Source organism: Bos indicus, chromosome 13 (assembly GCF_029378745.1).
Source record: "Bos indicus isolate NIAB-ARS_2022 breed Sahiwal x Tharparkar chromosome 13, NIAB-ARS_B.indTharparkar_mat_pri_1.0, whole genome shotgun sequence".
In the NCBI taxonomy this organism is placed as follows: Eukaryota; Metazoa; Chordata; class Mammalia; order Artiodactyla; family Bovidae; genus Bos; species Bos indicus.
In genome coordinates this window covers 55314304-55339601 of record NC_091772.1, presented here as the reverse complement: position 1 = coordinate 55339601, position 25298 = coordinate 55314304, and the positions used below count along the sequence as shown (strand labels likewise).

The 25298-nt window shown below is 50.8% G+C and overlaps 1 protein-coding gene across 2 annotated transcripts in view; it reads left to right on the top strand.

The window, feature by feature from the left end:
• The window catches only part of CDH4 (cadherin 4), a 478906-nt gene that overhangs the window by 355985 nt on the left and 97623 nt on the right, over positions 1 to 25298 (top strand). The window contains exon 4 of one of the 2 annotated variants that reach the window (XM_070801344.1): positions 14142 to 14309. In XM_070801344.1, the coding sequence (XP_070657445.1) occupies positions 14142 to 14309 (168 nt within the window). Of the gene's footprint in view, positions 1 to 14141; positions 14316 to 25298 lie in introns of both variants that reach the window. The other variant, XM_019972101.2, reaches the window with a different exon arrangement.

Genomic DNA, 25298 nt, shown 5'->3' with positions numbered 1-25298 from the left:
GACGGATCGCAAATGCAAGGGCTTCTATCCCCGTGGTGATGGGTGCACCACCCTCCTGCCACATGGATGTGTTCACCAACCCAGAAGTTCTCCACACCCAAGAGTTCAGGGATTTTTATGGAGGCTTCATCCCGCAGGCACAATCCATGAACTCAACTTCTCAACTCAGTCCCTCTCCCCTCCCCAGAGGACAGAGTGGGCAGGGAGGCTGACAGTTCCAAGTTCCTAATCATGACTCCGACTTTCTGGTGACCAGCCCCCTCCAGGATCCCACCCAGAGTCACTTCACTAGAACAAAAAATGCTCTATCACCCAGGAAATTCCTAGGGACTTAGGAGCCATGGGTAAGGTACCCCATCAATCCATCACTGCAAAGGTTGCAAGGGTTTCAAGAGCTCTGTGTCAGGAATGAGGAGCAGAGACCAAGTGTGTATTTTTCATCATGCCGCTGGTCAGGTACAAGCCCAAAGGAAGTATGTGCCCATTCATACCAAGAGCTCTGCACCAGAATCTGATGAACCTGAGAAGAACCCAAAGGCTCATCAGCATTACGTTGGTTAAGAATCTGGTGGTGGCTTCCTGCAGTGAAATTCTGTGTAGCTGCAAAAATGAACAGGGTAGGCAAATCCCACAGACATGCATCGAGGGATAGAGGGCCGGGAAATGCAGATGTGGTCCAGACGTGGACAACATGGAGTGTGTGTACAACCTCACAGAGGAAGCAGGAGGAGGCAGGCCTGGGGGGCTTTGAGGAATGAGTGGGGGGACCTGGGCCAGGTGTTCATTCTGTTCTCATTGCTGTGTTTGTTTACTGAAGTTGCAAGCACTTTCCCACAGGTCCTTTATACTTCACAATTTCAAAGCATCTTTTCAGTGCATGCAGAGGGCTTTCTGGCTGGGTTTGGAAAGGTGGGGAGTTCAAGGGGGACACCGCAAGTGGGAGTTCTGCTGGTAGAAGGTTCTAGAAACACAAAGGGAAAGTGTTAATCCCTCAGTCATGTCCGACTCTTTGTGACCCCGTGGACTGTAGCCTGCCAGGCTCCACTGTCCGTTGAATTCTCCAGGGAAGAATACTGGAGTGAGTTGCCCATGTCCTTCTCCAGGGGATCTTCCTCACTCAGGGATCAAACCCGGGTCTCCTGCATTGCAGGCAGATGCCCTGGTCTGATCCACCAGGGAAGTCAAAGGGTCTGCTTCAAAGGAGCCATACCTTAAAAGCCCCAAGAAACTCTCATGAAAGGAAACTTGAAGCGAATCCCCGGAGGAGGGCGCAAAGGGAGCCCCTAATTTCCCGGTTCCGTAAATCCCTGCTCTCTCGTGTCAGGTCCCATCAAGCACGGTCTCCCTCGTCCGTCATTTCAGCGACTCTCAGGGAACGAGCAAAAGCAGCTTTATGGTCAGGTGAACCATAAACTCCTGGCAACCTCTCCCTTTCCTCTCCCTTCTTAGCAACATTTAAAGGCGGTTTTTTGTGGGTAATACCAGCAGGGCTGGAATCTGGAAGAAGGTTTTTGTGTGCAGTCTTGCAGGAAAGCTGATAGCAATTCAATTAGAAAATGCAAATGAGGTCACATATTTCCCACGGGAGAGCTGCATCGCCCCCAAGGAATTGGAGCGATGTTCGGCCTCACAGTCGATACTGAGATCAAGTTCTCGCACCCTCGTCATCTGGCTGGCTGTGCAGCACTTGAAAGTGTCAATGGGACCTGTGGGTATACTTTGCAAAAGAGGAAACTGTTGTTTATGAAACTAATATTAGATTGTAGAGTGTGTCAGCATCTATGAAAGATAAACTCAGTCGCACGTTATCCCGTGCCCAGGCCCAGATGCCAAAGCGCCATCTTTCCCTGGGATTTCCACCTCCCCAAGTGTTGGGCTGAACTGTGCTCCCAGCGTTTCTGTGTGGAAGTCCTAGCCCACAGTTCCTCAGAATGGGACCAGGTTGTCAGACGTAGTTAGTTCCAGTGAGGTCCTCGGGGCAGAGGGGCCCTAATCCTACAGGACTGGTGAACTTATTAAAGAGGAAATTTGAACACAGACACAGTCCTTGGCGCTTCCCCTATGGTGCAGCAGTAAAGAATCTGCCTGCCAATGCAGGAGATGCAAGTTCGATCCTTGGGTCAGGAAGATCCCCTGGAGGAAGAAATGGAAACCCACTCCAGTATTCTTGCCTGCAGAATCCCATGGACAGAGAAGCCTGGCAGGATACAGTCCATAGGGTCGCAGAGTCAGACGCGACTGAGTGACTAAGCACAGCACGACAGCACAGTCCCGGGCAGAACCTGTGTGAAGATGAAGACAAGGATGGAGGTGACCTTTCTGCAAAACAAGGATACTGCCAACCACCAGGCTCCAGGAGAGGGGCCTGGGGCAAGCCTCTCACTCGGCCCTGCGGAGGGACTGCCCTTCCCACACCTGGTCTTGGCCTCTGGCCTCCAGAACCATGACATGAGTGTCTGCCGTGGAAGCCCCTGTCTGTGATGAGCCCAGGACAGTCAGTCACTGGGGATGTTGCCAGTGCCTTCCAGCTGAGGTGGAGACCCGACCCCAGGGGTGGAGACACACACCATCCGTGTAGCCTCCTGAAACTGGATGAGAGTTCAGAGCTTCCAGTCCTCTTCTCGCCGCTGCTCGGGTCTCCAGTCCCAGCGAGGACATCTTGCCAAGACCACAGGTGTTAAAGCCCCACCCCCACAGTCTGCCTCTATGAGTAAAAGGAGCACATCTGTATCACAGACACCCAGATCTGTGACAGGACACGGAATGGAGAGGACCTGGCTGAGAAGCAGTTTCTGAGACACACCCCGCCCCCGGCAATGAGGCCCCCAAGGAAAGGCTGGCCCCCGAGCAGCCCTTCATGAGCACCAGAGGACCAGCACCCATGCCTTAACCCCTACGCTGCCCACTTGGGAGTTTTAACCAAAGGGGGCCAGTGGAGCTGGAACAGTGCCACCTTGGGAAAGCGCGTGAAGGCCATCAGGTGGAGCCCTGGAAGCAGAGTGTGCACGCACCTTCAGAAAGTAGCAAGACGGTCCTTCTATGCTTTTCCAAAAGGTGGCCCCCACGTGACAAAAGCAGTGACTCCCAGTGTGGCCAATACGGGACAGTACGGCCGGCGAGTGAGCAGACTGCTGTCCACATGCCTGTTCTCCAGGGCCTGGCAGCCACGTTAATGTGTGATGGTGAGCTCGGTGCTTCAGGCACAGGCTTGACTGCCTGGGAGAACCGAGTGTCCATGTCACAGACCCACATAGACTGCCAGAAAGGAAATCCATGGTGACCACAGCCGACTGGCCCCGCCAACGATGGGTGATCAGTGTTAGACCTCAGTGGGTGCACAGTGCTCCCCAGAAATCCACAGCTGTTAACTCTGCAAGTGCAGAGGCAGGAGTGAGTTCTAACCCCTGGAAGCTGCAGGGGGAGCGCTCCCGGCTTCCCCGGGGTGAGCAGGAGTGACACGGTGGAGAAGGGCCAACTCGGACCACATTTCAGGCTGCTGACGCCCTTGAACGAGTGCCAGGGTCTTCATTTTGCAGAGGAGAGGTGCCCGGGGTCCAGGCCCAGGGAGAAATGACAATCATTGGTCACTTTCCCTGGCCTTTCTTGGGAGTAGGGGATGGCCCAGGGCTGGGCCGGTAGAAGGCAGAGGCTGCTGGTCTGTCCAGGGAGCCAGGAGTGTGACATCTGAGTCGAGACCGGAGATAGGAGAAGCAGGTAGAGATGGGAGCACCCTCAGGCCAGGGGAGCACCCTTAGGCAGAGCCCAGGTCAGGTGGCCCTTGGTGAGGAATTTGTGTCTATTCTAAGATGTGTCGGCGTTCCAGGGGGCCTGAGAGCAAGGGTGAGAGGGTGAGGCTTTTTCTGCAGCAACCTTGGCTTGGCCAGCACCATGCCCGGCCTGCTTCCTGCTGTGTCTCTGCTGCAAGAGAGGCAAGGAGTGGGCACTGGTCAGGGCTGGTTTACTAAGCGGGATGAAGGCCCCCAGGGGCTGGCCCGGCTGCCTCTCCCACCTCATGGGGACCATCGTGTCTCACCACTGTGCTCTGGCTGGCCACTGTCCGTTCCCTGCTCCAGGAGGTCCCACCACCAGTACCCACCACCTGGATCCTAGCACCTCCCCCTCTCAGCTTCTCTTTTTCCTGAAAATACAAAAGCCTCAGAGGGCGGAAGCCATCCCCACCCAGCCAAGTCCACCACTCTGCCTCCTTGTTCCCATGAGGGAACACCCGTCACTTCTGCAGGACACGCCCCGGCATCCTTCATCACCTCTCCTGCAGCTGTGCAGGAGCCAAGCTGCAGGTACAAACAGGAAGAGACGAGACCCTCCCTCACCACCCACACAATGCTCATCCCGACCAAAGCCTTCCAGAATCATCCACTCTGACGAAACTGACCGTTTTTCTCACTAATTGACACCAATGTGAGTGATCCCAACCAGTTCCACCGCTTGCAACTCCAGGAAAAAGTCATACATTTTGGCTTAACTTGCTAATTTAATTTATCTTCTCTTACTGTAATTGTACTTCTTTCTGTAAACTAAAGAGTAATTTCATTTACGTTGTTGCTGGCAAAACATAATTGTCCTAATTCTCTAGAGCAAGTCCCCAAGCGGGGCGCTCGGAGAAGAAGCCTGGAGTTTGGGTTGTCACAGAGGGTGGGGGTGCTCCTGGCGTCGTGTGGACCCGAGCACCCTACAAGTACACAGGATGCCCCCCAGAGCACGCCCTGCTTCCCAGGTTGGCAGTGCAGAGAGCCTGGTTTAGAGCCAGGTGGGATCAGGGGGAACTTCTCAGGCCCTGGGAGACACGTTATCTTGTGTCTTCATTTTGCGGGGGACACGAGGCTGCAGAGGGCAAGGGGTGTGCTTTGAGCGTCTGTTAGGAGAAATGAGGTTTTCAAACTACTTGAGAACACAAAGCTTCCCTGAGGATGATGGTGATGGAAACAAGTTGCCTGAAGAACCAGGGCTCAGTGGTTCCCCAGGGATGCGCCCACCCCCACAGTCCCTGACCCTGACCCTTAGGAAACAGCAGCAGTGGTGTCAGAACCGCACAGCACGGCAACATCCACCCTCCGTGTCAGGGCTTCACCTTGTGAGTGAGGAGCAGGGAGGCCGAGTTCAGACCCTAGCCGCCGTCACAGCTGTATGAACCTGGCCAGTCCTCGGACCTCTGCCCAGGTATGAGTGACGACCGTGTCAGCCCATCCCTTCCTGGGTTGTTGTGGGTACAAGTAAACGAGGCCGGGGGTTGGGGAGTCCATCCCATCCCCCACTCCACCCCACCCCCGCATTCCCCGCACACCAGGCAGCGAGTACAGAAGTGTTAGCTTCAGACTTTCCTTCCAAATATGGATACACAAAGAAATAATCATGTTGTTTCGTGCAGGAGACCTTTCTTTGCATGACTTTTATGGGAATTCTCAAAACAGTCTCCCCTTCTTAGAAGAGATGGGAAGTAAGAAATACCATAGTTGCTTTGAGGGGAGGGGGGGCAAGGATCGGGCGCTGGTCTTCCCCATTGTGTTGTGGATGTAAAAAAAATTCCACTAAGTGCCTTTTCAGAACCAAACTCATGCAAATGTTTGTTTAGAATGGCTCCCATGCTCTATTTGTTAAAGAAGGGAGCTATCTTTCTGTTGTTTTATTTTGTGTTTGTTAAATACCATTTTATTCTGTCGGTCCTTAGCTGCCATGGAAACCAGCCAGAAGGCTGCAGACAGAACCCTAGTTAAATATTTTAAATATACATGCTTGCAGGCAAACAAAATGTACCATTTTTCAAATGTATATTGAAAGGGAAGTCGGAGGTAGAGGAATGAACTATCTTATAGATTTTGGTGCCTCTCTTTTTTTCTCATGAAATCTAATTATCCTCAGTGAAAATCAGTACTAGACCTGACATTTGGGGGAGTTGGGATGGGTAGGACGCTGTTTCCTTATTTGAAGCATGTTTAACCCAAAGCTGTAAGGAAGCAATGAAAACAGGAAGGCTGGTGAATCAGAGACCAAGGAGAGAGCCATAAATAACACTGATTCTTGAGGGTGAATCTCATGCACCTGTGTTCCATCACACACAGTGTGAGTCCACACGCAGACAGAGCGTGTCATCCCCTCATGTCTCATTCTGAGCACAGACCCACAAATTCTGTAACTTGGGAGCACCAAGCCCTACATCGGTCATGTTTCTGCTGGGATGGGCCACCCCCTTCCCCAATATCAGGGCCACCGAGAGGGTCCGATGAGACTGCAAGCTATCGTGGTCACTCGACGTAGGAAGGTGCAGCAGCAAGCAGGGCTGGACGCTGGTTAAAGGAAAGGGAGATACCCAGAGATGGTAGTAGAGTGAGACTCACGGGCACAGGTTGACTTCTGTGATGAAAAAGAAGCACCTCCAGCCTAATCAGGGCTCCCAGGGCCTTCCACCTGAGGACTTCCTCTCCCCGCATCTCCCAGGAAATTCAGTGCAGGTCCTGGTCCCAGACCTCTGACCCTCAGCTGTGCATCCACCACCCAGAGAGGTGCTGGCACATGGCTCCCAGGCACATGGCCAGCCTAGAGACCAGAGAGCAGAGAAGACTAGCAGGTTAAAGAACAGGATTCCCTGTTGCCTGCATCATCCCTCCATTATCTGCTTATGCAAATTGCAGCCACAGGCTCCAGCCTCACAGAAGCCTTATCTCTCGGCATTAAGGGCATTAAGGGTCCGGGGTTGCACTGCCCATTAAGGTGGTGGAATGTGTGGGGCACCTTCCCCAGGAGGAGCTGCCCAGGGTGGTGAGAGCCCACTATCACCTGTGGGGGGAGGGAGCCCACCCTGCGCCCCTTGATTAAGAAGCGTCCTTGTGGACATCAGGGTTACCTGCCTGGTGGACAGGTCCCACAGGGAGCTAGCTTGAACATTTTCTAATAAATTTAGCCTTTGTTGAATCGGGTGGACTTGTGCTTATGCTATTCTCTCAAAAGTGGGGGGAGGGCTTCGCTAATAGCCCAGTGGTAAAGAATCCACCTACCAATGCAGAAGACACAGGTCCATGAAGATCCCACATGCCACGGAGCAACTAAGCCCATGGGCTGTAACTACTGAGCCTGTGCTCTAGAGCCAGGGAGCCACAACTACTGAGCCCATGTGCCCCAACTACTGAAGCTGGCATGCACCCTAGAGCCCATACTCCCCAAGAAGAGAAGTCACTGCAATGAGAAACTCGTGCACCGCAACTGGAGAGTACCCCCCCACCACCACCTGCCACATCTAGAGAAAAGCCCGCATAGCAACGAAAACCCAGAACAGCCAAAAATAAATAAATAACTTTTAGTGGGGGAAATTTATGGCACTGAGGCAGAGCAGCCTGGGACCCAACAACTTCGTGCAATGGCTGTTGGGGCATCAGGCTTCATCTGTGACCCCGTCCTTGAAGGGCGGGGTGACTGGGCACTCTTAAGAAACACACCGTGGTCTGGGAGTTTTTAAGCCACCTCCAGATCCGCGTCGTCCCCTGAGGGCAGAGGCCTCTGGGGAGCCATCTTCTCTGGAGGACAGTGGAGCTCACTGCACTTTGCTGAAGGGCCAGGCACCCACATGTGATGACCAGGGCTTGTGTCCCGGGCCCTGCTCCCTGTCCACCTGCTCCAGTCACAGCCAAGGGCCCCAGGACCCAGACTGGCTCATGGTGGGACCCTCACCTTCACTCCCATCACTGGGAAAGGTGAATATTCTCCACTTACCCACTGCTAACCATCCTCAATCCAGAACGGCCAAGAAGGAGATTCTACATTGGAGACAGAGCCTGGGTTGTTTGTATTCCCTGCTCACTTCTGAGTGTTCTATGAGTCACCTATTTGCTTATACTTGGCTCGTCATAGTTCTGTGTTCCTACTAGTGAGTGGTTGGATAACAGGAACATATAACCAATTATAAGTTTTTGCATATAGATCGGAGGAGAAGTGTATGACTGTCGTCCTTCCCTGATACTTTCCTCTCTCTCATTTTTTTTCCTTTTTGGAAAAAAAGGAAGGAAAAAAGAAGCGATAATTTAAAACCTGCCCCAGGATAGTTTTGCATTATTCATCTTTCACTTGTGAACGATGATGGGAGGGAAATGACCCAGCTTCTTCCTGGTGTCGGCAAGTCCCTGAAGACCTCACCGGGGAGTCGCTCTCAGTTACGCTCATAATCAGACTCAGAGGACAACCTCGTTGAAAGGAGAGCAGAGCTGGGCAGACGAAGGGCTGCAGGAACTTAAGAAAATGAGACGGTGTGCCCGGTGAGGAGCTGGGGAGAAAGCCACCTCGGGGAGATGGGCACAAGGGTCACTGCTGGGCTCCAGGTTTGGGCTTAGTGCAGGGAGAGGGTAGAAAGTGATGATTTTGGTGGGGGGCATCGTGCAGCTTGTCTGTGGACTTGGGGCCATGGCCTTCCCTTGAGAAAGGAGGACAGTCCTTGTCCTCCTGCATCCCTTTCTCTCCTGAGTTCATTGAAGTGTGTTCCTGAGTGTGAGGGTGCATCCCTTTATTCCTGGACAGAGGATGCTACACCTGAGATTGGTCCAGAAACCCTGCCAAGAGAAAAGCACTGAGCCCAGAGACAAGGTGACCTGGAAGGATCTTAGACCCTGTCCTGGGCACCCCAGACCCCCAAGAGCCACAGGCAGAGCGGGATTCACACCTCTCCAGGGGGACCAGCCCAAGCAGCCACACAGGCACTGGATGTTTTCTTTACAGAGTGCGTGTCTGAGGATGCGACCCTGTAGTTCACCTGTATCGTTCGGGAGTGAGACCACCTAACCTCCCCAGATTGTGACCTGAGGCAGACACTCCCCACCTCTGGCCCATAGCCCAGCTGCCCCCAGAGCTCATCTGGCCCCTGGAGAGGGAAACAGAGGCCCAGGGGAAGTAAAAGACTCACTCAGGGCCCAGGCCTGGTGCAAGGACACCCGCCCACCCCACACCGGCCCTGGGGAAACTCCTCTGGGCAGCTCACCATTTCAGAGCCTCCTCAGCAGAAGAATCCAGTGCTGAGCCCGATCGATTAAGGCTCAGTGGGAGAGGCCATCTCAAAGGAGAGACGCTTTGTAAATAAGAGCCGTTTAAGGAGCAGGCAGACTCAGGGCTTCACAAAAGAGTGTCCAGACTCTGCGTTGTCTATGCCTGGGAGCCATGGTCCCCATCCTCATCTGCCCTCTTGGGGAAAGGCCATACCTGCGGGCAGGACAGCCCTAGCCCCTCCAGATGTCCCTGTAGAAGCCCACCTGCCACCCCATCCTAGGTCAGGGCTCTAAGGGTCCCCAGAGCCAGCAGACTCCACCCAGACTCACAGGACAGAGGTGCAGGGGGTGATGTATAGAATTCAGGGGAACCGCGTCAGGATTCGAATGCCACCCCCTCCCCCCCTGTCCGCTGCACACCATCTCCGCAGCCGCCAGCTCTGCAGGCAGGTGGGCTGGATCGACGGTCCAACCAGACCACCAGGAGATTTCCTCAGTGCTCGCTGTTCTGCAGACCTGCAGAGCAAGTGTGGCCGAATCCAAGGCCAGCCCAGCAGTCAGGAACCTCCCCCTACCAGTTATAAGGCCTCTGACTTAAGCTGAAGTGTCTGTAAGGAACCAGTGATATGGGCTTGGTCACCAGGTCAGGGCCGGGCTGTTGGTTCTGAGAAAGTTGTGACACCTTATATACAGAGAGAGAGACACACAGAGCACACACATATGTACACATGTATACATATACATACGTGTCCGTGTCCATACATGCATGTGCCTATATAGGCCTGGACATGAACACGCATATGTGTGGTTTTTAGTAACGGGAGCACAGAGGCCACATTCATGTCTCACCTGACATCCACCATCATGGCTCAGAAGCACTGGTGACCTTGGCGCATGGGGAAATGCCTGTTATCCGCTCAGAGATGCTCTCCAGAGAGGCCACAGTGTAATTTCCCATCTGTGTGATTGTGCATCTGGGTTTGCAAGCCATGATCTGAGCGGCCCAAGGTTATTGCAGGTCCAGAAGCGAGCACTCGCCCGTGGGCAATGGCTCGTCCATGTTGGCATCGGCGTCCCTCCCCCAGAGGAGCGGGTGTGTCTTCCTGTCCCGGCGAAGCTAGCTCAGGTCTGGCATCGATCTTCTCCAGATTTTGTTATTACATTTGTCTCACAGCTTTAAAATAGTAGCAAATATGTGCAATTTATTTAAACAACACTAGGGAAATTAACGCCATGGAGGCACAGCCTCAGCAAAGGAGGATGAGGCAGGTTTTTTAAAGGAGAATAGAACAGCTCAATGAAAACCTTTCAGATCCTGAGTCTGAGATTCAGAGGCTCACGTGAGCCTTAGCAGGTGCCCAGGTAGACCTATGTTCTTGGCACCGTGCACAGGGAGACGTGGGGGAGCCCAGATGTCCAGTCCTCACCTCCCAGAGGTTGTGCCTGTGGCTGGGACCCCGGCCCACAAACCCTCACCGTGGTGCGAGGTGAATCTGGCTGATTCCAGCTGCTGCCCTCATGCCGACAAGCTCAGAACAAACACTGTCATGCTCCCATCTCCTGAGGCAGTTGCTGGGACAGGTGACCCTCATTTCCTGAGGGGTGAGGTCTTGCGTCTGTGGAGAGTGACAGCCCCCTGGTCCCCTGGAGGGCTCTGTAAACACACACCACAGGCATCACTCCAGAGGGCATGAGTCTGGGCTGGGATCTCACACTTTGCATTTCTAACCTGCAAGCTGACCTGCAGGGAACTCAGAGATAAACCAATGTCTTTGGGCCTCTTAGATGGGAATGTCCCTGTCTAACCAACCCACTGCATGCTGACATGAGGACTCCTAGAGGGGATGTGACCTCACGAAGAGACCCCAGAAGTGAGGGTGGCATGCAGCCAGATGCTCCAACCTTGAGGCCTGACCCCTGGCACTCAGATCCTGCCTCTGCCTAATGAGCTAAGAGGACTTCAGAAGTGACTTGGCCTCTCTGGGTCCCCTGGTAGAGAAGGGATGACCTTCCTGTGGCCTTGAAGGGAGGAAGGATGCAGGCAGAGACGGTGCAGAACGTTCAGTGCCCACGAAGTGCCCAGGGCACATGGAGAGCAGTCATCTGCATCCTGGCTTCCAGGGACTTCCCTAGTGGCTCAGACGATAAAGAACCTGCCTGCAATGCAGAAGACCTGGGTTTAATCCCTGGCTCAAGAAGATTCCCATGAGGAGGGCACAGCAACCCACTGCAATATTCTTGCCTGGGAAATCCTATGGACAGAGAAGCCTGGTGGGTTACAGTCCACCGGGTCAAAATGAGTCGGACACAACTGAACCACTAACGCTTTCACTTTCTGGCTGCCGGGGAAGGGGCAACGTGCAGGCTGTTCTGCACGTTGGACCAACCTGAAAGCTGTTCTGTGATGCTCATCAAGGAGCCTAGAGACAACCCCGCCATCATGAGGGTTGGTCACAAGGCTGGGAGGATGTCAGGCTTCCTGAGAAATCAAGGCCTCGGGATGCACACACCTAGCACAGATCCTTCTGATGAAGGCGGGACGCAACCTAGGGAACCTTTCGGTTTTTAACTGCCGCAGACTCTTAAGTACAGGAATTCAACACGGAAGACAGCTGGGCCCTGGTAGGGAAAGTCCCAGAGGGGGTCTCAGTGGAATACGGTTAGCCTAGATAGGTTTTTCCGCTGATGTAGCATTAGGTTTTGCCTACAAAGGTCTGTACAGTCAAAGCTATGGTTTTCCAGTAGTTGTGTATAGATGTGAGAGCTGGACAATAAAAAAGGCTGAACACCGAGAAATTAATGCCTTTGAGCTGTGGTGCTGGAAAAGACTCTTCAGAGTCCCTTGGACAGCAAGGAGATCAAATCAGTCAATCCTGAAGGAAATAAACCCTGAATATTCATTGGAAGGATTGATGCTGAAGCTTAAGTATGAATCCTTTGGCCACATGATGCGAAGAGCCAACTCATTGGAAAAGATCCTGATGCTGGGAAAGATTGAGGGCCCGAGGAGAAGGGGACGACAGAGGATGAGGGACTGGATGGACATGAGTTTGAGCAAACGCCAGGAGATGGTGAAGGGCAGGGAAGCCTGGTGTGCTGCAGTTCACCGGGTCGTAGAGAGACGGACACGACTGAGGCACTAAACAACAGAAAAATCAACATTAGGTTTGGGGAAGGATACAAGTTGTTGTTTTTTGTTGTTGTTGTTAAATCAGTTAGTTTTGTCTGTGTGTGTCTAACATTTCTATGCAACTTTTTTGCAAAAGGGAGTGAGGCAGGCTCTCTGTCCACAGCAGACAATACCAAGAGCAGTGGGTTCTCACTGGGTCCAGAGCTCAGCTGAGGGTGGAGGCGATGCCATGACTGGAGAAGGGCCATGTAGGGCCAGGTGCCTCCAGCCAGGCTTGGGCTATCCTGGTCTAAGGTCTGTCTCCATACCATGAGTTCCCGTGTGCTCCTGGCTCTGAGGCTTGGAGTAAAAGGAACATCAACTGTGGAAAGTGCAGAGGCAGCCACTCGGGGCGCCGTGAAAGTGAGCCTGGAGGCCACACAGGTGCAGGCGCCACGGGTACACAGGAGTTCTTAGTTATAGAATTCCATGCACATTAGAACATCCCAAAATATAGAAAGGTAAAAGAAAGAAAGGAAAATAAAACTCACTGGTGACTAGAGAAGACCAGAGTTCACATTTCTGTGTGTTTCCTTCCAGCCTTTTCTCTACCCTTGAAAAAATCATGGGACTCATATGGCCTGTAACTTTGGCACCGTCTCTTCATTTACTATTATCGTATGGAATTTCTTCGTGTATTCAAAGAGTAACTTCTCATGACATGTAATAGCCCAAAATATGAACGCAGTGCAATGCATTTAACTACTATTTACTACTATCCGAATTCCAGAATTTTTTCCTGATATTTTTACTCTTTTATATATACACACTATTATCATAAAGACAACTACAATGAACGTCTTTATTTGTAGGGTTTTGTCCACACAGTTTCACTGGGACAGGTTTTGGCTCTGGAGTTATGGGGTCAAGAGCAAGGATCTTTTCTGAGGCCCTTGAAAGTCACTGGCCAAATGCTGGTCCCAGCAGTGATGAGGTCCATGACTTCAGAACAGCCAACATCCAGACCCACTGGTTCCCATCAGGCATGGGCTCTTACCAGTCTAATTTCCATAGCAACTCTCTGAATTCAGTACTGTTATACCACCCCTACTTTTTAAAAGAAGCAGCTGAAGCTTAGAGAGATTGAGGGCCTTCCCTATGTCCACAAATCTTTGGACGAGGGTCTGTGTGACACCAAATCCCACACCCTCAATCATCAGCCCTGCTGACTCAGAGCATACACCTCAGTGCAGAGGGCTCACTTTATATACTCCATCACTGTGATGGGTGAGGAAGATACACCACTTTGGTTTGGTTTGATAACTGGAAGATGTGAACATTTTTCATGAGTTTATCAATCCTTTGTATTTATTTTGCTGTAATTATCTATTTGTGGTCTTTTTCCTGTTATAATAAAGTTCCATTTTTATTGATTTATAGGAACTCTTTATATAGTGAGGTTATTAACTCTGGTCATATTTGTTGTAAATTCATCCATAAATAAGGGTTTTAAATTAAAATATATGAGTACTTTCCTTTGTCATTTTTCCCCATTGTTTTCCTCTTTAAAAGCCCTGATCTACTTGTTAAATAGTCAGCTGTATTTTCTTTACCCCCACTCAATCTGTAGTCCATTTCTTTGTACAGACGAGAGGTTTGCTAGAATTGTTCCCCCTAGCATATACCCCTACACACACACTTTTCCCAACACCATCCTGTCTTTTCCTGGATCTAGATTCCAGGGGTTTCCCTGGTGGCTCAGATGGTAAAGAATCAGCCTGCAATACAGGAGACCAGAGTTCAATCCCCGGGTCAGAAAGATCCCCTGGAGAAGGAAATGGCAACCCACTCCAGTATTCTTGCCTGGAGACTCCTATGGACAGAGGAGCCTAACAACCTATAGTCCATGGGTTTGCAAAGAGTCTAACACGACTTAGTGATTAACACACACACACACACACACACACACACACACACACAGATTCTAAGTGATGCCTTTTCCTCTGCAAAACCTAACCAGGCTCCTCTGCCTCTTTTCTCCCTTTCTGCAGAAAGGAAAGAAGAACACAGTCCCGGACCCCGTCCAGCCTCCGAAAGACACGCTGCTGCCATGGCCACAGCGCCAGAGCTCCAACGGGCTGAGAAGGCAGAAACGGGACTGGGTCATCCCACCCATCAACGTGCCAGAGAACTCTCGCGGGCCCTTCCCGCAGCAGCTGGTGAGGGTGAGTGGAGAGCCTCCTGCCGAGGGGGCTGCTCTCAGCTTTAGTCTAGGCTTCTTCTCCCAGGATGTCAAGAATTGAGCCTGATAGGCATATTCCTGGAGCTTGGGATGGCTGTGCACTGGGTGTCTGAGAAGATCAAGATTTCGCCTTTTCAGTAACAAGATCAGTATTGCACAGAACAGAAAAAAATCAGAAGGGCGGTCGCATCCTCCAGGGTGGACAGGCCTGCTCGCTTTGGGTCCTCTCTCTCCGGTCACTGTCAAGTGACAACTCTGGTGCTTGGGAGGAGATGGGACAGGAACTTGGGTCGTGGCCCTTGACCTCTGACATCTTCCTTTGATCTGTTTGTTCACACTTCTTCCCCATTATGACTAAGATGCTAAATGGAGAATGATGGCTTCTCTGTGCTAACAGTGACCTTGGTGAAGTCAGAGAGCCTGAGAATGAGCCTGGGGCGCCAGGGGGCAGTTCTGTGTCTTTTCCCTCGGTGTCATCTGCTCCTGACAGCCACCATGAGGTTGCTTTTCCTGAAGGAGGGAAAGACTCATTTCACAAATTCATGTTTCAATAATCAAGGCCATCAACTAGCATTTTCTTCTTCCCTTTGAATGAAAATTGCAACCCAATATAAGCAATAATTTGATAAAATGGTAGTGAGAATTCCAGTAGATAATGCCATCCATGGAGAGTGCCTTGCCCCACTCTGTTATTAAGGTGTTATCTTCATTTCTTGGCCTGATTTGTCTGTTTTGTTTCCTATTCTGTTTGATGCAAAAAGGGAGGGTGGTGTTTAATATGCAGAGATGAAGCTGCAAACTTTGCAGGGACCCCAGGTCAGACACCCCACCACACACACATCACAGCCACAGTGACATGTCATGAACATCATCCTGCCTTCTCCACACGTGATGCTGTGACTTAAGAAATATATAGTTTGGTGTTCATCCCCGTTATTCACCAGAACCCCTAAAGCCTATGCAGTTTCCTAAAAGATAAGAGTGAAAAAGATGTCTGCAGACATTCATAGCAAACCCTGTCTAGCACAGCTGAGTTTATGCACAAGGGGACTTTTGGAAAGCAGGGGACCCTTGTCAGCAGGGGAACCAACCCTGAGACCAGAGGGCTGGTACTGTACTTCTGCCACCCCTACCTCCAGGATGGAAAGGGGGCTGGAGGTTGAACCAGTGGCCATGATTTAATCAATCATGCTGATGTGATGAAGCAAGCCTCCATAAAAACCAAAAAGGACGGGGTTCAGAGAGCCTCGGGGGGTGAGCACATGGAGATCTGGGGTGCCCCTTCCCCGCCTCACCCCACACCCCTCTTCCATCTGATTGTTCCCAAGTCACAGCCTTTACAATAAACTGACAAGCCAGTGAGTGCACATTTCTGAATTCTGTGAGCTGCTCTAGCACGTTAATCCAACTCGAACCTGAAGAGGAATTGTTGGAATCTCAGATTTACAGCCAGCCAGTTAGAAGCACTGCTGGAATATTCTGCTGCCCTGGTTCCCAGTCTCCCAGGTTAATGCTATTATCACCTGACACATGGAAATTCCCTCCTCTGTCTCACAGGCTGCACATAGGCTTGTGAAAGGCTCTTCCATGGGCAGAGCCTTATCCTGCGAGGGTCCCCAGGATCTACTGGGTCCGTTGGTCCTGCCGTGTCTGTCCTCTGCTGGACGATGGAGGAAAACACACTGGTGTGCTTTCCTCCTGACCCCCTCCAGGGTCCCAGGGACAGAGAAGTTGTGGCTGGTGATGGCAGGGGGAGGGCTGGCTTCCCCTCACTGGCAGGGGCTCACCACCCCACCAGCCCACGGGCATGTTGATGGGGATATGTCTTCTCACAAGCCACAGTGATGTCTACATGCTCCAATGGGGGAAAACACTCCCCCTCCCAAGTTAACACAAAGCTTGCGCATTGGGCAGGCAAGCAGCAGCAGGCAGAGGCTCTCAGGTCCTTGTAGATGTAAGCTCCAATGACTGGCCTTGCTGGTGAGCAGGCAAGGTGTCCGGCGTCAGGTGAGCAGAGCTGCACATTCCACATGCCGGAAGCCAGCAGTCACAATTCAGAGTCACTGCGGGGCAAGCTCTCCTGTTTTCTAGTCTGAAGCGTTGCTGTGGTTTGGAGAGTGTGTCCTCTGCTCCTCAGACGTCCAATGTGTCTGCAGCCCTTGGAGGGAGGCTACCTCCAAGTCGATCTCTGCTCTGACGCAGACTGCAGGAAGAGAGGGTGGCTTAGGGTGGGCTGATGCTATGACAAGCTTTCCCACAATTTCAGAAATATAACTCAATACATGCTTATTTCTTGCTCCTGGAACGGTCACTTGAGGATGGTCACTCAGGGCTCCAGAGCGAGGGGCACAGGATGGTTGGGCCTGGACATGGCAAACACCAATTGGGCCAGAATCCCATTGGCCAAATTGCAGGGGAACCAGGGTACACAGCCCAGCTCTGCCCCAGGAGGAGGGCTATGTGTGGGGAAGCACTGGTCGCTGACCCAGCAGGTTTCCCTGAGATGACAATGGTGCATGTCCTTTCCTCTCTAAGGGTCCCTCTGCTCCAAGGAGAGGGTGGCGGAGGTGAGCGATCGAACCTGACTTACTGCCCTTCTCTGAGCTTGTCTGTCTTTACCCTGCTGTCCTGCTGTTTGTCCTCCATACTTAGTATGCTCCTACATCATGCTCATTATTTACTCATCTAAGGACAGGCCTCCTGAAGGCCAGGCCTGCCTGCATCTCTAGTGCTGTGAACAGTAGACACTGCCTGTGTTGAATGAATGTGTGAGTGAGCAATTGGAGCCACGCCAGTGGTGAACACTGTCCTGGGTGCCCATGGTGGTCGAGACACAGGGCATCTGGGGGATCTTGGCACTGTTGTCCTGGCTCCTCCGGGGTCAGACTGCTTCCACCAGAGTCAGGCATCCAAGTTGAGCTGATCCTTTTGGGGAGATGAATCTTCAGCAGATGGAAAATAGAGTCTCCATTATGGTTTCTGTACAGTATTTGTGTTTTCCCAATGGATTCCAAAAGGCTTTCCTGGTGGCTCAGATGGTAAAGAATCCACCTGCAATGCAGGAGACTCAGGTTCAATCTCTGGATCAGGAAGATCCCCTCTAGAAAGAAATGGCAATCCACTCCAGTATTCTTGCCTAGGAAATCCCATGGACAGAGGAGTCTGGCAGGCTACAGTCCATGGGGTCTCAAAGACTCAGACACGACTGAGTGACTAACACACACACAATGGATTTCAAGTCATTACGTGAGAACTCAGCCCAGAAACTCATGCATACAAATGCACACACACACAGGTGTGCATACACCCGTTCCCACTTCACACGCAGACCCACACTCTCACGTGCTCACTGTCTGCCTCTTCCTGCCCTCTCTCCCTCTCTCCTCCCCCCTTTCCTCCTTAAACTCTTAAGTAGCACAGACAAGGGTTTGGGGTTCTTTTCTGACACATTTCTGTCTACAGGAAATCGATGAGTTTCCTGTCAGTGTTTTTTTGGGGGGGGAGAGGTGCTCCTGAAAGAAGCCCCCAATCACAGTGAGCGTGAATACAGCTTGATGGGAGCGGGAAGCCGGGTGCGGACCATGGAGGTGCAGCTGGGATCAGCTGCAATTCTGTGCTCATTAAGGCATTTCATTCTGATAAAATATGTTAAATGAAAAAGTGGGAGGGAGAGGAGCAGGCAGAATGTTCTTCCCAAAAAACCTCCGTTAATTACAGGCTTTTTCCTTGGAAAGGATATCATGTTTCTTCACAAGCCTTCCTTCTGCTGGGCGGGGAGAAGAGATAATAGGTAGGCAGAGGGGAGTCCTGGGCCAGGAGAGGGTTGCTGTGGCTGGAGGGCTTGCGGGGAGCTGTGATGGCCGTGGCGAGGGGTGGAACAACTCAGGGGCTGTGCCCACCCAAATTAAATCACGAGCTAAATTAAGTGGTGAGTGAGGAGATGCAGCCACTTCATGGAGATCCCACTCGGAAGATCCAGGCTGTGCTTCCTCTCAGAAGGAAGGAGGAAGCAGTTCACAGCCATTAAGCCAACCCCCTAGGAAGCTGCACAGAGGCTCTTCATTATCCAGGATCATGGAAAATGCAGGAGGGGGCCCCCTGGCAAAGGGTAACAGGCGACCTTCCTGCTCCTGAATTCCAGCTCTGTCTGGGCTCCGGATGGAACGGTTTGGGGCCACCTATGGGTGCCAGGCACTGTGCAGGCTAGAGAGTCAGAAAAGAGAAAATACACAGCCCTTTTGTGGCCTCAAGAAGCAGCAGGCATCCATTTCCCACTTGTCATCCGGAGTTTGGTCCCTTTACTACCTCGGTTAGGACGCCTTCACATGTAGATTAGAGGAGGGTTTTGAAAAGACACTCACTTTTCTAGCGTGTATGTTAGGTTTGACTTCTGGCAAGATTCAGAATGAGGGTAAAATCAAACTTTTAGAAAGAGGACACATTCTTAGCTGAGTCTAATAAAAATTCAGAACTGGTTAACTTGAGAGGTTGTCCAGGGCAACCGTAGGAGTCGGCTCAAGATGACGAGGAGGCAGGCAATGCTCTTGGGAGACAAGTTCTTTAATTTTGGAAGTTGGCATTTTAATAGACAACGAGTCATCCAAACCCATCCTCAGAGCCCTTGCCTGAGAGCCGGCCTGGAGAGGAAGCTCTGAATAGAAGGCTCCAGAAGGAAGTCCTTACGTAATTGCTCTGTGTGGAAGATGGCCACGTGGAAAAGATGAGCCAGAGACTCACCTAGAGTAGGGAGAGCAAGAACTGGGCTGCAGGTGACTTGGGAAATGTCATAAAAACCAGCCCCTTGACATCAGATAACCCAAATGAGCTTCAACCAACTGAAGTCAAAGGTTTTCTCACATGTTCTTGACAGTTCAGTTCCCATTTTGTGCATGTGGACCACACAGCCTCAGGTCCACCCACAAATGTTTACAGACCTTTGTATAAACAGAGGATGACCTGGGATTGGGGAACAAGGGCTCAGGAGCCAGTTGTGGGATGAAAAGTGCCCTGGTCTTGGGTCTGCATCATGAGATGTGTGACAGGGAAATGGAAGATAACCCCAGATCTGCCCAGGATAGACTCTCCATAAATGTTCATCAGATGTATGAATACATGTGTTATCCTATACATGTATGCATTCTGTGTTATCCTACAAAACATTTGCTGGGTGCTCTAGCAATGTAATTGTCACTGAGCCTACCTCAGAACCTGGTACTCTGAAGGCATCCATCCATTCATGAATGATGGATGTGGTATTATGCACCTTCTTGTGGAAGCCAGGTTAGCTCTCAAAGCACAGTGTGCATGTCTTGTCCCCCTCCCATCATTTCCCTGTTGTCACCAGGAGAAAACCTAACCCCCAAGCACATCCTATGGGACCCCATGATCTGACTGTGCCCAAACTCCCACCATGCTGGGCCACGCGCAGCTTCCATTTCTGATCACATCCTTCGTTTCCTGGAGTCCTGTGTTTTCCCTGTGTTTTAGCCACCCCAACCTGCCTACTTCCTCTGTTCTCTGAGAATGCTCCACATCTCAGGACTAACACAGGCCCTCCCCCATTGTCTGCGTATGTGGCAGAGTTTTTGACACTGTTTTTTTTTTCGGTAATTATCAGTCTGTCTCCCCAGTAAACACAGAGGTCCTTGAGAGATAGTTCACCTGTCAAACACAACAATGGGGACAGAACAGATGTCATTAAGTTTTACTGAGTGAATGAATGATTCAACTATTGTGCACAGATCTAGTAGTCCGCTTTTCATGATCATTATGGAGATTGTTGGGTTAGATAAACAATACTTGGAAATAATGAAACTGGAAGTTCTGTTTCTGGAGTGCAGGAGTAGTGTATATCAGATGAATACTCCTCAAATAACAGTTGTAAACTTTGGGGAAATGTTTTTGCTAAAAACTATTTGAAGTTGCTTGAGAATGATCAATAGTAGGCAGAAACTGCTGGGGACTCCACCCTTGAAAAGAAAACAGAACTGAGTGTGACCTGTGTTTGTGTGTCTTTAAGAGCACCCCCAATCTGTCCTTGCATCAAAATGTAGCTAGAGCTCACCCAGAAAACCAGTCTTTCTGGCCAGAGGAGTTGGAAGATGGGATTTAGAACTGACAAAACAGCTGGAATGTGAGGGGATAAATCCTGTAAAATATGTAGCCAGAGGTGGAGACTCCCAGAAATACTCATAAATTCTCTCCAGTTCCTCAGCTGCCCCTTGAAATGTACATGCACACAGAAGATTCCAGAGAATCCAGAGAAAAGCAACAGCTAGATGATTGAAAGAATCAAGAAGAGACTCACCAGGCAAGGTAAACAGATTTAAATTTCAGTCCAGCCAAGTCAACACCCTTTAGAAAAAGACAGCAGAGCCAGCTTCTCTACAGTGTATCATCTACAATGATTACAATGACCAGAATACAAACAAAAAGTACTAGACATGCCAATAAAGGAAAACGTGACCGAAAATTAGGCAAAAACTGCTCATAGAATCTAACCCAGATATTGGAATTAGCAACAGGGCCTTTAAAATATCTCTCACAAATATACTTCAAGGACTTAAAGGAAAATATGGTCAGAATGAATGAACACATTGAGAATAACAACAGAAAAATGGAAACTCCAAAACTACAACCAAATGGAAATGGTAAAACTGGAGAGCGTGGTGTCTCTAATGAAAAACTTACTGGATGGGCTTACAAAGTAGATTGTAGAGGGCAGAAGAAAGGTCAGTGCATCAATCAGTAAAAATTATTCAACCTGAAGAATGGCAGGAGAGAGAGGATTGAAATGCACAGAGTTTTGATAGGATAAGATCAAGTGGCCTAATGTGTGTAATTGGAATCCCAAAGAAAGAGGAGAGAGGTGATAAGATAAGAAAAATGCCTGAAATTTCCCCAAATGTGGTAGAGAGACAAACTTACAGATCTGATAAGTTCAGTGAATCTTGAGTAGGATAAAAACAAACAAAGCCATACCTTAATTATTGTCAAACTGCTGAAATTCTAAAACTAGAGAGAAAAATTGTTGAAAAAGAGGAAGAATGAAGCACAACAAGGACCACAATGAGAGCAAGGGCTGGATTCTCTGTAGGAGTGATGGAGGTCTCTGGGCAATGATGTTTTCAAATTGCTCAATGAAAATAAACTGTCAACCAAGAATCCTATATCCAGAAAAAACATATCGCTCAAAATTAAAGGTTAAATAAAGGCCTTTCTGATAAACAAACTTAAGGAACTCCTTACCAGCGAGCCCACATTAAGCAGTAAATGATGTCCTTTAGGCTGAAAAGAAATGACACCTGTTGGAAATTGAGATCTACAGGAAGATATGGAGAACACAGGAAAAAAATAAATGTGTGGGTTGACATAAAAGACTATTTTTCCTCTTACTTAAACAGGCAGCTGACTATTTAAAGCAAACATATAGCAGTATATTGTGGGTTTATAATTTCTATAGTTATAACAAATATGACAACAACAGGACCTGCTAGAAAGACAACTAATGTGGCCCGAGCTCTAGACTCAGCCTTGCTTGTCAGGGTGATTGTCTGACGCACACAGCAGTGTAACTGGAACTTGCCCCTGTGGCTATGCAACTTCTACAGGTGCACAAGACCCACCTCCGAGTGCACAGGACCCTCTGCCAGGTGGATGTTGCCCTCCGAAAGCTCAGTGTACCTCCCTTTCAAGGAGTCACCTGGGAGCAGGTTCTGGGCAGAGGTGGCTGCTTTCTAAGAGGCAGAGCCTTCAGATGCTCCAATTCCTAACCTCTGTAGTGGGTCTCTCTGGCCTATTCATCAAAGCCAGAAATGCGTACGGGTGAGTGAAGAGGAAGTAGATTTTCTCAGCCTCTGGGAAGAAACAGAGCAGGGTTGCTCCGGGATTTTGCTCGTGTCTGAATTTCCTTTGCAAGTAGATCTGAAGAGATTGCAGAAGTGTCACCTCTGCCTCCACCACATTTTCCACTGTTTCAAGGGTCGCTGAAATGGAAGGAGCTGGAGCAGAAGGAGCTGGAATTAAAGGAGTTGAAATGATTGAAGAAGAGAATCCACTGGGCATCTGCTTGTCCACACCAGGAGACGCACCTCCACCCTCCACGAGAACGTGTTCAAGTATTGGGAGTAACAGTTTCAGAGAAATAGCAGGACTCCTTTCCTGGTGAGGCGGGGCAGCAAGAGTGCCCAGCACCTGCAATGCGGGGTCCATCGTCTGCCCAGCCCTGGTGGGGAGGGTCAGCACTGTCAGCCCCCAAGTCAGTTCTGAAAGCACAGCCCCCACCAAGCGTGCCTTCGGGGCTCTTTTGAGGCAGCCTCCAGGCCTCCCTGTAATTACTTGAGGGGAGCATGCATTACCCTCACAAAAGCCAGAGGGACCTGAAGAAAGCGTCGTTGAATGCCTCTGCACCGTGGGTTCTGTGATTTAATCAATCGTGCAGAAGACACGTGCAAGTCCCTTTGTGTTTACGGCTCCCTCATCTGAGTAGAGAATGATCCCTTTCTTGAATTGCTTTAATGGCTATATTTATGCAGCTGAAAGTTCCTTAAGAAATGAAAGTAAAATCAAATTTCTGTAAATGCTCAGATAATTTATTGGAGAATATTCAATTAGAATATATTAATATTTTAGGTTTCCACCATTAATTTAATATTCAGAAATGTAATTTAGTCGTAGAATCTCTGGATCACCCTGGGTGGATGGGGTTTAGGACGTGGACTCTGAGCACCTGCTGAGAATGGTCAGCTCCCAGGGCCTTCCTCTCCCCGACCGTTTCCCACAAGCCAGGGTTCTGCCGCAGCCCCCAGGCCTCGTGTCCACAGACCAGATGTCCACAAGTATGGACACGACCTACATGTATGGTTAGGGCTCACTGTGGACACCAAGGAAGAGCACAGGTGGGGCTCATCAGAGCTCAGAAGACTCCAGAACTTGGGGAGCAGTGGCCAGTAATTGAGGGAAGAGGTGGCTATGTGGGTGAAGCCTGCTTCTCCCCACACACACACTCTCCCCCCACCAATCCTTGTGGGCAGGACTAGTTAATTGTTCTTTTACTCCTAAGTCACCTCCAGGACTATGTGGACATTACCAGGGAAACTGACTTCTGACCCTCATTCCTACACTGATGAGTGGGGTCAGGGGGGCTGCTGCAGGGTGGGTGGCCTGCAGATAAGCTTGAGCATGTAGAGACTTGAGGGTACCTCGGGGAAGGGCTGTCAGCTGTCCTTTCCTGGAATGGGTGCCCTTCATTCTGCGGTGTGGCCTCCTTTTTTGTATGAAATGATGACAGGTCACAGTGAAGGTTAAGCCTGGACATGTACACTGAGCATCCCCTCTGCTGTTCCGGGCACAGAGGACACTCAAAGACACGATGAGGAAGAGCCCAGTCACCCAGAGTCTACTGTTCAGGGAGAGGGAGAAGCAAACTTCATACATGATTATGTATTGGGAACCAGGAGATGTGGGGTGCGAGGGTGTTCCCATCAAACAAGGCAGCCCAGAGAGCCTTCCCTGGTATGAGCGCGAATACAGGGGCAGATGAACCAGGGTGATACCAAGGGGAAGAGCATTCTAGACAGAGGGAACATCAAGTATAAAAGCTCAGTCTTGAAGGAAGAGCCAGGAGGTCAGAGTGGCTGTATGGGGATGGGCAGAGAGAGGGTGAGGGTGATGAGGCAGGGAGTGCCAGGGCCAGGTCACAAGGGGCTTGCCCATCAGGATGACCCAATACGGTGCTAATGATCCCCGGGGAATAAGGGGCTCCCTTTAGTCACTCTGTCCATCCGTGGCCAGGGGGCCCTGGAGCTTCTGACCCTCAGTGTGCACGTGATGGGAGCAGCAGTTGCAGGGCGACCACCAGAAGGACACATGACCCCGGGGTGGTCACGGACGGGGGTCCCTGCAGGCACTGAGGAGGGAGGACACACCGTGCAGTCTTTGTTTTCTGAGATGCCTCCAAGCTCAGGAGGGAGCAGATGGCAGAGAACACCACTGCTGATGTCCAGGGGTCGTCCAGGTGTCCCCTGGAGCCTAGGGGGAGAAGCCCACAGGCCCCTGCCATCCTGGGACGACAACAAGAAACCCCCAGAGTCACCACCGTCCTGCCGGAGACACAGGTTTGTTTCTGATACTTAGTGTCTCCTGTTAATCACTTCCAAACCACAGACACTTTATTTTGAAGACTCTTCCTCCAAATTGTACAGAATCAGGTCGGGGGCTCGGCGGGGGTGGGGAGCAGTGCAATCTGTGTCCACAAGGCTCTCAGCTGAGGATCTGACTTCCCCTCCCTGGAACAAGAGCACAGAGGTGCCAGCTCACAAGCAAAGCCAGTCAGAACAGAGAGTGTCTGGGGAGGGAGCTCAGGCCGCCTCTAACCTACAGAAGACAGTGGCAGACGGTGCTGTGGTTTCAGCCGCCCCCGTGATGCTGGAGCAGTCAAGCCTACATCTCCAAAGTTATTCTTAAAAATGACACCCGAGACAGGCTGTGTTGACGGCTGGACTTGCAGCCAGACTGCTCTGAGCTTTGTTTACTTCTGGCTACAGTCCCGTCCAAGAGCGGCTGGGTCTCAGGCCACCACAGCCCTCAGCACAGGGCCCTCTCCATCTCGACTATCAGGAACAGCCTCAGCACTGGCCCTCACTTAATCAAACCCAAGTCCAAAGAGGCATTTGCACCTACACTTAGGTGTTCAGCCTCCCAGTCTGCTTGGCCATTGAGTTACCAGCTTGATTTGGGCTTTGGGGCTTCTTGAGCTGTAAAGGCTTATTAAGTCAAGAAGCTGATTTCATTTCCCAAAGAAGGAGGCGTTAAGAACAAGAAAAGCCACGGAGCCTCAGTGTCTGTTTGTTAAAAGCAAACCCAAGCAGACAACTGAGCAGCGTCTCATAGAGGCCTGGGCCCTCCTAAGCCCCCCAGGTTGTAGAGGTGCCCCCCGGGACAAGGTGCCAGCAGCCTGACCCACACC